This window comes from Gopherus evgoodei, chromosome 6 (assembly GCF_007399415.2).
Source record: "Gopherus evgoodei ecotype Sinaloan lineage chromosome 6, rGopEvg1_v1.p, whole genome shotgun sequence".
Taxonomy (NCBI): domain Eukaryota; kingdom Metazoa; phylum Chordata; order Testudines; family Testudinidae; genus Gopherus; species Gopherus evgoodei.
Genome location: NC_044327.1, coordinates 44,070,374 through 44,082,413, shown reverse-complemented (window position 1 = coordinate 44,082,413; position 12,040 = coordinate 44,070,374). Strand labels below are relative to the sequence as shown.

Sequence of the window (12,040 nt, the reverse complement as noted above, 5' to 3'; positions counted from 1 at the left end):
AAACAATGTAAAACTTTAGCGCCTACAAGTCCACTCAGTCCTACTTCTTGTTCAGCCAATCAATACTAAGACAAACAACTTTGTTTACATTTACAGGAGATACTGCTGCCTGCTTCTTATTTACAATGTCACCTGAAAGTGAGAACATGCATTTGCATGGCTCTTTTGTAGCGGGCACTGCAAGGTATTTGCATGCCAGATATGCTAAACATTTGTATGCCCCTTCAAGCGTCAGCTAACCTTCCGGAGGACATGGTTCCATGCTGGTGGTATTCGTTAAAAAAATAATGCGTTAATTAAATTTGTGACTGAACTCCTTGGGGGAGAATTTTATGTCTCCTATTCTGTTTTACCCATAGTCTGCCATATATTTCATGTTATAGCAGTCTCAGATGATGACCCAGCACATGTTGTTTGATTTACAAACACTTCCACTGCAGATTTGACAAAACGCAGAGAAGGTACCAATGGGAGATTTATAAAAATAGCTACAGCACTCAACCGCAGATTTAAGAATCTGAAGTGCCTTCCAAAATCTGAGGGGGACGAGGTGTGGAGCATGCTTTCAGAAGTCTTAAAAGAGTAATATTTCGATGAGGAAAATATAGAACCTGAACCACCAAAAAAGAAAACCAGATGCTGGTGGCATCTGATTCAGATGATGAAAATGAACATGCGTCAGTCCGCTTTGCTTTGGATCGTTATCGAGCAAAACCCATCAGCATGGACGCATGTCCTCTGGAATGGTAGTTGAAACATGAAGGGACATAAGAATCTTTAGTGCATCTGGCACATAAATATCTTGTGATGCCGGTTACAACAATGCCATCAAACGCCTGTTCTCACTTGCAGGTGACATTGTAAACCAGAAGTGGGCAGCATTATCTCCTGCAAATGTAAACAAACTTGTTTATCTGAGCGATTGGCTGAAGTAGGACCAAGTGGCTCTAAAGATTTACATTGTTTTATTTTTGAATGCAGTTTTTTTTCACATAAGTCTACATTTGTTAGTTAAACCATCAAGAAAAAGAGATTGCATTACAGTACTTATATTAGATGAACTGAAATATACTATTTCTTTTGTTTTTTACAGTGCAAATATTTGTAATAAAAATAAATATAAAGTGAGCACTGTACACTTTGTATTCTGTGTTGTAATTGAAATTAATATATTTGAAAATGTAGAAAACATCCAAAAATATTTAAATAAATGGTATTCTATTATTGTTTTAACAGCACGATTAATTGCGATTAATTTTTTTAATCATGCAATTGGGATTTTTTTTAATCCCTTGACAACGCTAGTATTCTATTATTGTTTAACAGTGCGATTAATCATGCTATTAATTGAGATTAATTTTTTAATTGTGCAATTAATCGAGATTAATTTTTTAATCACTTGACAGCCCTAATAAAAAGCCAATTTACATGAGAGGCAGGGGAACATTTTAATTGTCAAATCAATGAACAAATCTTGCTTTGAAAAAAAAATGTGTCAGAACTTGTTGTCAGACAGCAAAGGAACTGAGTTTAACTTCAATTATTTTTGCTTTTGTTCTGTAGATAAATTTCTAGTCTGAGGATGCTTTTCGAACCTCAACACTAGTGTGAAACTTTGAAATAAAGCCATCCACAGTCTGTTGTGTGTCTTAATAGTCAATCCAGAGTCTCTTTTAGAGATGCTGTGTCTTGTTACTCAAAGCACAGATTCTGTCTTTCTGTGCTACTATTTATAAATGAATTGAATTGAATTGTACTGAGTTTTAGAGAAGGAAAGGGAGACAAGCATCACAGCTGTTTAAAGAAGTACTACTGACTATGTTACGCTTGGTGTCACAGCAGGAAGAAACTGAAACCTCTCATTAAATTTCCAGACTAACTGTCGACTCAAGATGTCTGGTTTGCATTCATTAAAAATTCCAAATTAATAAAAGATGTATTTGAAGATTTAAAGAAAGGAAGTGAATATCAGATGTTTAATGGAGAACCAACATTATCATGAACCTATCAGACAGTTACCTATCACTTGCTTTATCATAATCTCTTTGTTTTGTCCTAATCACAAAAATAGGACCATTTCTGTTTTCACAAATGTGTTTCCAAAGATGGTTCATCCTTTTTTATATGCTTCATGCAAGTACACAGAAATAGTTCAGGAGAAAAGAGCCACAGCCAAGATAAAGGGAACCTCAGAGATAACAGAACAAGGAAATGGAAATGGAAATTGCAAACACTGAGCTCTTAGCAACTCGAGTTAAAGCCTGTAGGGAAGCCTGAGGGTTGAACTCAAACGACTAACCTAAGTTAAAACAGTGAAGACATGGCAACACTGCTATTTTAACCCAAATTAAGAACACACATTTTTTTTCTTCCAGTGTAGACAATGTAGACATGGATCTCCCTGTGCCGTTTCTACAGGCAGTTTTCAGAGAACAGCTCAACTTTATAGGGGCCAAATGTATGAGGATATTCAAAGCTAACAGTTCAATTCCTGGTAGCTGGAAAGGAGGAGGAAAAAGTGTGTGGGGGGGAATCTTGTTAAACAGATGCTGACAACAGACAAAAGTCTCACCCACCTTTAAAAATAAAAGAGATTGAACAGGGATGGGGCAGAAAGGATTTTTCCTAATAAAGGGTAGCCCCCATCCACCAAGACTGCAGTGGCTGGGAAGAACCCATCCTCTCCATATTCAAAAACACACATGTAGAGCTTTAAAACGTTTTTTAAATAAAGAAAACAGATGACTTCGTTTCAGAGTAGCATCTGTGTTAGTCTGTATCCACAAAAAGAACAGGAGTCCTTGTGGCATCTTAGAGACTAACACATTTATTTGAGCATAAGCTTTAATGGGCTACAGCCCACTTCATCAGATGCATAGAATGGAACATATAGTAAGAAGATATATATACATACAGAGAACACCCCCAGCAGTGTCACCTCAGGTCAGGCAGTGAGTTTACTCCAAGTGTAGGACGCATTCATGGTAGAATGCTCCTTTCCCTGGATAGGGCTCTGTGGCCCAAATATATAAGGCTATTTTTTTTATAGTCGATTGCTCCTCTTCCTACATAGATGACCTGCCACTAATTCAGCATCTATGGCCTTCTGGGCTTATTCATCTCATAAAGCCATGGTTACATTTGACTGCAGCAGGCCCTTCAATGATTAAATACGTAGCACTCCTACTAAATTTTGAAGAAGAGCTCTGTGTAGCTCGAAAGCTTGTCTCTCTTGCCAACAAAAGTTGATCCAATAAAAGATACTACACCTCACCCACCTTGTCTCTCTATTTAATTAGTGGCATTTGTAAGAAAATCTAGTAGATATAATTATACCCAGAGGCAGAGTCTCATGCCCTTGGCAATGAGATTTTCACACCGTGTTTTCTTAAATGAACATGTCCCACAGAAGATTGTCAAACTAGTATTTTTACTTTGAAAAAAGGCTGTGTTTCTCCTCAAAATCTTAGGGAAACTCTTATTTTCCTCCAGCATCTATTTAACAAGATTTTCCCCTTTTTAACAGGGACTCAGGAGATTTGGGTTCATTTCTCAGATCTGCCATAGACTCCTTGTATAACCCAGAGTCTGAAAAAACTCCCTTTAACTTCAGTGGGCTCTGGTCCTTAATCTGTTTGTGCCTCAGTTCCCAATATGTAATATGGGGATAACAGTGTTTCCTTTCTCCCCCCATTTGTCTGTCTTGTCTAGATTGTAAACTTTTCAGGACTGGAAAGATCTTCTACCACATGTATGTCTGGCACCCAGCACACTGAGACCCTGATCTTGCTTGGGAGCTTTGGGCATAATGGTAGTAAAAATAAATGATAAAAACATTGATAACTGCAAAGTAAAGGTTGCTCTATAAAGAAATAATCAGAAGTTGTACACATTCCGAAGTGTCTGTTGATACATTATCATCTTAGAGTATTGAGGTTGAGGAGAGTCTTGCTGATTGGCTGGACACTCCCATCAACTGCAGCTACAGAGGGGTTAATTTTCTTTTTATCTTTAACCCTTCCCAAATCAAGGTGGTATTTGTGTGTTTCCTATCTCATAAATAAGGCTACATTTCAGTCACAGGAATTTTTAATAAAAGTCATGGACAGTAAACAAAAATTCATGTCCTGTGACTTGTTCATTACTTGTACTGTATACCCCCTGACTAAAACTTGGGCTGGTGCGACTGGCCCAGGGGCCGCCTGATCTGCGCCCCAGAGCCAGCTGCATCAACCGACGCAGAAGTCACGGAGGTCACAGAAAGTCATGGAATCCATGACCTCCGTCACAGACATGGAGCCTTACTCATAAATGAGTTGGTGAAGTTACGCAGCTACTCTAAAAGTAAACTTCCTCGTTGTAACACTTCCTTCCTTTGTCAGATACAGTGTTTCTCACCCTTTTTGATACCAGGGACTGCCTTGATGCCTTCCTAAACTGTGTCAGGGAGATCTCAGGACAAAATATGTATGACTACAAAGAGTGACTAATTGGCCAATGGAAAATGGAGGTCTAATAAGTGACGTGAAACCACAAGGTCTATTTTGTAATCTTATCCCTGAAAGATAAGGTGTCGTCATCATCATTATCCCACACATTATCCCTTCTCTGACTCTGTCTATTATTAAGGGTTTCTGATTCTTCCCAGTATAAGGCCTTATTTTCAGTTGCTTATACCTTTGCCAAATTTTAACTGTTGATGTTGAAAATGTCCATGTCAGGTAGCTGAGGACTTACTTCTGCAACTGAAGACAATGGGAGCTAGGCTTTGAATATACAAAGTGCTATATAATGCTAAGTACACTGCAAAATTGAGTCCTAAGGTTCTTAAATTGAGCACCCACAATTACTGGATATTTTTACCTTAATCTCTCTGTGCATCACTTGTCCATCTGTAAAACTGAGATAATACCACCCTTTATCTCAATGTGGTGTGAAAATAAGGTAATGTTTGTGAAGCACTGAGATACTACAATGAGTGCTATGGAATAACCCATGAGGAAATTAATAATTCTGCCTTCAGAACAGGGTTTGAATACGGTGCAGTAAATAAGACAAGGGGTTAGACATTGTTCAATGAAAAGACAACAAAATATTGACTCTCTACTCATTAAAGATGTACAATCCATCCTGTGCACTGAATCAAGCAGGGGTCCAGAGGAAATAGTAATATGTTATTGTGTAATTAAAGACTGTAGCACAATGCATACACACAAGGAGGCCAAATTAAGGTTGCACAAGCAGCTTTAGTTCTAGCACTTCCTAACTGTTGACTGCTTGATTTTGCAGCCTTACTGTTCTTTTAATGTATTTTTTGTGTACGATATCAGACAGACATGTCACTACTATGAAATATAAAATAATCATATTTTAATTTTAGAATAAATAATGGGCAATGGTGAATTTGGGCCTATGATACTACTGAAGTGATACTGTTAAAAACAGAAATGAAGCTCCTGTAGTTTGTATAATAATCAAAATCCTGAGCAGGAATTATAGCTCTGTAATTCACCATTAATTAGACTGTTTTTATTTACTCCAGTGTCTCTTCTCCTAGCACATATCCTCCTCCAAGGAGATGAAGGTGGGAAAACAAACATGGCATTAGTGATGTAATGCTTCTCATAAAAAGATTAGACAAGCTAAGGCTCTGATCCCATGCTCATTGAAGTCAATGACCAAATTCCCATTAGCTTCAGTGGTGCAGGATCAGGCCTTCAATGAGCTCATTTCTCTCCTGCCTCCAGCATGGAGATGAACCAAGGATTCTCTATTTAGTTTTCTTTGTTTTTTCCCTCTGGCAGGATTCCATGGTTCTGGCTAACAAGTGCTTTGCAGAGAAGCATGTCTTCTTCTCTCTGCACTCTTCTCTGCTCTCCCTATCAACCTTCTCTCCCCATCAATTATATTCCCCCTTATTATGCTGCCTTCCCCTCCTCTGTTTCCTCAATCCTTTTCCCCCCTCCCAACCTATTTTCTGTCTCTTTCCCATTGCTGTGCCTTCCTAACTACCATGGACAGCTCCTGCTACTTTCCTAAACCCTACCACACCCCATTCCCAGCTCTTCTTTAACCCCTGCCATATGTTTTGGCCTTCTTTGATCATCTTCTTTCCTCGCATGTGGTGACTGTAAGAAATGTTAACTGTTTAGTGGCCACCATTATAGTCTGAGTTCTGTTTGGGAATTCAGGAAGTAGTCTAAGTGAATAGGCAGATGTAGTGTGGAGAAAAGAAGGGAGTTAATGGTAGAGTACAGAAACTCTATTTCCCACTTCTCACAAATGCAGTGGTTACAGTCATTTTGGTAAATGGGATATAAAATTGACCATGGAAGGGGAATCTTCCCATCCTCAGTCCCATCGACAGGCAGCACTGTCAATATAGCAAACATATTTTTAAAATCTTGTTGGCCATGTTCCATGTAATGTTACAGTTTGAGAAGTGAAAGAATTTTTAACAGTAACTTCCATCATGGATGCTCTTTGTTTACTTTTGATTTTCTGGGGTTAGAGAATGAAAATAGTCTCATTGTTTTCTCTTATGGGTTCTTTAGCTATTGGCCTTCAATTCTGTAAAATCTTATTTTTACAAAATCTACATTTGGGACAAATTTGACCTGTCAATGTTGCTTTGATTCTTAAGCAGATGCACAATATGGAGGGGGAGAGTGGGATAGTTGCTTGTCTAAAAGTTCTCCAAGCAAAATGACTTCATTCTCTTTAGTTAATATGCTTTGTGACTCTCTTTATTTAGTGTATGTTGCAGGAGATGGTGGAGGTGGAGGGGAAGGGTTGTTTTTTATTCTCAAATTCAGGTGTGAGTTAGACCAGATTGTCTTTTTTCTTGATTAGTTAAATAACTACCTATGCAATGTCAGGTACCCAAACATATAATCACTCTATAAATAAAATTGTAGTGTTCTAGATTAACTTGTTTACCTCTACACCTTTGTGTAGTCTTGCAATTAAACAATACGAATGTAGCACTATTGGTAACTGCTTACCCTGACAAAGAAATGTGAACTGCTAAAACAGAGAGAGGGTATCTGACCTGCATTAACTCTCTGGTTCACCTACAGAAACAATCTAAAAAATCTCTGTAAACTAAAAATTTCTGTAAACTTTCTTTTGAATTTATAAATGAATTCACTTTGGCCAGTCTTGTGCTCTTTCCTTAAATATTTGTATTTTAGGCACACATATTTTTGTTGAAAGGAAATTTCAAAGTCACAAGCACGACGCTCAGAGAGACAGTTCAGTCCCTTCTCTGCTCTTGCCCTTTTATCAATCTGGATTGTAAAGCTGTAAGCCAGTCCAGAAAAAGTATGCTTTCTAAATAATCACTTCAGTCTGTTGTTTTAATTCAAAGGGTCATTTTCAAATAAAAACTAAAACAAAAAAAAAATCCAACCAAAATTGTTCCAAAAGTAGTTCTGCTTGAAATCTGAAAAATTACAGCATGTTGTCCACGTTATTTCATTGAATACCACACTGTTTCTTAGAAACTAAGAATAAACAGTTCTGAACCTAAATCCTTTTTTAAAAAAATCCTTATTTCTACTCCTCAGTTAATGCCGATGGATGTACTCACACACAAAAGAGCATGAGGCTTCTAAAATGCTTTCTGCATAAATCTTAAACCACAGATCATAAATCTCATTTCAGATTGTAAAAAAAAGAAATTCAAAACTACATAAGATGGTTCCTAAAAATGAAAAATGTTATTCATATGAAAAGATGAATAGTTCAGGCAGATAAACAAATGCTTCCCATATTATATTAAAAGTATGTGGAAGAAAACCCCACCAGAATCTTGAACCTTTCTTGGTTTTGTTTTTAATCTCCACAGGTGAGTGTGACATTGTTCTCTAGCTTACTTATCTTCCTTAGCGATGATGGGCAAAAGCTATATCAAACCACCATAAAATGCTTGCTTCCCCAAATAGTTTAACAATTTAAACATTCTTTTGAGTAATTTGCAGTATTCATATCCATCCCTTGCCATATATATAGTTTTCTATAAAAGCCAGGTATCTTTTCTATCATCAAAATGATCTCTGAATTACATTTTCTTTCTCTTTATGGGATGTTATACTTTTCCTTCAAACTAACCATCTTTATAAAGAAAAAAGCTATTTCCTAACTAAATTGTGTGCCCTAGTATGCAGAAAACCACTATGTATGCTAATTTAATTAAGAAAGGCTTACAATTCTGAGACTTATGGAGTTTTGGTATATTGCAGGGGTTCCCAAACTGCGGGTCGGGAGTTGTGAGGTATTACGTGGGGGGTCACGAGCTGTCAGCCTCCACCCCCAAACCCTGCTTTGCCTTCAGCATTTAAAATGGTGTTAAATATATAAGAAAGTGTTTTTAATTTATTAGGGGGGTTGCACTCAGAGGCTTGCTATGTGAAACGTGTCAGCAGTACAAAAGTTTGAGAACCACTGGTATATTGCAAACATTCCTCAGACTGTAATAAGGAAATGACATTTTATTATGACATATAATGAAATTAAATTGTTCTGATAAGGATTTTATTGATGTTGCGGTATACAAGTTATACCACCACCAAGAAACATTAAAAATATAGTAGATATCATGCAGCTTGTTGCAATAAGCAACTTTGTTCCTGAAGATTAAGATCGCTTTATATCAAGCTGATTTACTCTGTTAATATTATGTCATTTTGTAACTAATCAAAAAAGCAGACTAAGGTTCTAGTTTGTTGATTTTCAAAGGCACATACAGAACTTGCATGCACGCCCCCTATTTGTAATTTGAAAGTCTTCCCCATAATTCCGACATCACTCAACCTCAATATTTTGGCACCTCATTCAACTCTTGCACTGTATAACTCCCCTTGGAGTTAGCAGGCATTTTGCTTACCTGGGGTTGCAGTCAGGCCATAAATTTCAGTTCTATTTGTTGACGCTAATGTGAAAATGAATATTGTTTGGTAGCATTTCTATAATTAGGAAATAACTAGTCCAGTTCATGAAAAACATATCTGAGAGCAATAACTGTGTATGGATAATAATAATAATTAACAAATGGTGGTGGTGTATATAGTGCTTGAGGGCCAGATTTTCAAAAGAGCTCAGCATCCAGTGTAATGACCTCTTTTCAAAATCTGGCCACTTATTGTAGTGCCTAATTGAGCATAGATATTTTGAAAATCTAGCCCTTAGATGACAACACACACACACAAACATGCATGGGGACATAAACTGATTTTATCTCCAGATTAGAGTATGGGGGGAGTCACAAAATAATAATTATACCTCCCCAAACACACACATACTTCAAATAATTTACTAAGTAATCTGAAAAAAACAAAAAACGTCCAAAGGCAAATGTGAAATAAGCAAGCAACATATCTGTGTAGGAGCAAAAAAATAAAGGATGCTGTTCTCATCTAAAAAGTCATAAAATAATAACCAGAAGAAAATGGGTGGGAGATGTGCCAGTAACAAATATTATATTTCATGCAAAAATATCTTTAAATGTCATGCAAAACTTGAATAACCACCCTTTCAGCCACTCTGGTCACATTCTCTGATTTGCAGAAATTCATGCCATTTTTTCCAGGGGGAAAAAAGATGATCCTTCACTAAAATATTGAAATCCATTTGAAACCACTTTAGAGGGAACTAGATGGCACATTGGATTGATAACAAAAAGCAGAATTTTTCACTGTAGGATGCTGGCACAAACTAAGCATCAGAGAGTACCAAAAGTTCAATGGCCTGTGACCTGGATAGGCAGATGCCCAAATACAAAAAACACCAACACTTTTGCATCTTTGTTGACAGCCTCGGCCTACAGGCCTAACACTGAATGGGCCATTGAGAATGAACTCCCCTCTTTATCTAGAGGAGGTCTCTCTTGTCAGATTTGAGGCACACTGACAAGTCTGTATGTGGAAGCGTCTTGCAGTATGTTGCACCTGTAGTGTGAATACACAAATGACTTCAATTTTTCAGGGTCTATCAGTCTGATACCACTAATGAGTATTACACTCACATGATATTTTAAACCTCCTATTGATACAGAAGATATGTTTGCAGATTTTTCATGTCAGACTGAAAAAATTTCAGAGGCCTATTATTAATTATATTTTTATTATTCAAAGTTTGTGGCATAAATATTGGAGTCTGTGATGAAGTAGCAGACAAGGCATAGACAGGGGCTAGATAAGTATACTATCAAATTTTAGGACTGTCCATAATAATTCTTCCCCCTCCTTTCTTGTGGCTATAACAGCAATTGGTTTATTTAATTTGTGTAAAACTTCTGTTTTTAACAAGCAGAACAGCAAAGTTCAAGCTGTGGTTTTATTTTTATAGTGTAATGATTATATTCTGTCGTTAACCTTGAAAAACAGTTTAACCAACAAGAAAGCCAATATGCAGGAACAGAAAAATATTTATTCAGTCTAACATCAATTTGTCTCAAATTATTATTAATTATTTTACATTTCTGACATTAACAGGTGTTAATATTTTATGAGAAGTGCATTGGCCTACATAAGAGTAATTTCCACTTCTAACAATCCACCATACAATCTGTCAAGTAAATGAGATGACAAATTAATTATTTAGCAAATCCTGGCAGGAAAACCAGGGAGGGTCTTTACTTTATTTATTTTACAGTGAGGCAAGTCCAAGCTGAAAGAGAGCCTGCCTACATGAGATTGAAGTGTCTGCCCCCAGTAAATAATTACTCTGAAAGAACTCTCCATCTTGGGGGATGGAACATTATCCCTGATACATGTCAGGAAGGAGAATTAAAGTACAAATGTGTCTGTGCCAGAGATTCAGGAAGGACTTCTAGGGCCTGGATCTTCCATTCCTTGTGTACCCAAAGCACCCTTGATTTTAACAGTAGCGTTTTGGTGCATAAGGAACGCACGATAGGGCCTCTAGGTAGGCAGTGCTATAGAAATGAATCCCTGTCATTACTGGCATTCCAATACTGGCCGTCTCTCTCTCGCTCTCTCTCTCTCTCACTGTCTCTCTCTCTCTCACACACACACACACTGAATGTAAAATAAAATAATCGGATTGCTGCGCTGCGAGATCGTAACATTTATCAGCATCATCACATCACATCATCACATAGTTTAGCTGCCTGGCTAAACTAGGATGCTGATTCTCCTGCAGCTGTTTCCACGGAGACACGCTCCAGAAAGCCCCAAAGGAAGGTATCTGGGGGGAAGAATTCGGACTGTAAGCCCCCCGGGGCTGCGTGGATGGGGGACTGTTAAAGCGGCCCTCCCCCTTTTTAAGACCACGATTAAGAGCAGGGCTTAGCCACGAGGCAGGAGAGGAATAGATGGAGGGAGATGGAGGAATAGATGGGGCTGGGGTCCCTGCGGCTGGGCCGCGGAAATCACCCTGCTGCCTCCCCGCCTGGCTGGAAGCCGCATCCTCCCAATCCCAGCCCGGCCCCACTCACCCAGCACCACGGCGCAGACCGTGCTGAGCAGCAGCCAGTTGTTCCTCAGGAAGCGCTGGCAGTCGCAGCTCCTCCTGCCCTTCCTCGCCATCGCGGCAGCGGCAGCGGCGGCTCTCGGGCGGCACGGGCTGAGCTGCGGGGTGTGCGCGCTGAGCGGAGCTCTGCTGCTGCGCTGGGTGCTCGGCGCCTTCTGCTGCTGCTGCTGCCGCCGCTCTGCCAGTGTGGCCGCTACTGCGCTCTGCGGCTCCCCGGCGGGGGAGGAGGGAGCGTGGGGCGGAGGCAGGAGACAGACACACCTGGCCGCGCACAGCCCTGCGCTCCCGCCTCGTCAGCCCTGCACCCAGGCGCCGTCTGGCACACACAGCCCAAGCGCACACCGGTGTCAGCGCCTCCGGACCCGCCGCCCGCTGTAAGTTATACAGACTGGCAGGAGAAGCTGGGGGCACCCAGTGAAGTTGTCTTTAGTGTCTCCCCCCCCCTTCTCCTCCTGCGCTCACAAATCTCTCCACTTTTCTTCCAGACCCTCACAAACCCCTTCCGCCACTGGCCTTTACCCCTGCATTGCCTTTCTTGGGAAGAACA

General features: G+C 39.3%; 1 protein-coding gene across 1 annotated transcript in view; it reads right to left on the bottom strand.

Annotated features, from left to right (window-relative positions):
• Positions 1 to 11,667, bottom strand: part of SLC1A1 (solute carrier family 1 member 1) — a 68,739-nt gene extending 57,072 nt beyond the window's left edge. The window contains exon 1 of the mRNA XM_030567442.1: positions 11,459 to 11,667. Coding sequence (XP_030423302.1) covers positions 11,459 to 11,549 — 91 coding nt within the window. The 5' untranslated portion in view covers positions 11,550 to 11,667. The remainder of the gene's footprint in view (positions 1 to 11,458) is intronic.
• Between the last annotated feature and the right edge of the window lie 373 nt (positions 11,668 to 12,040).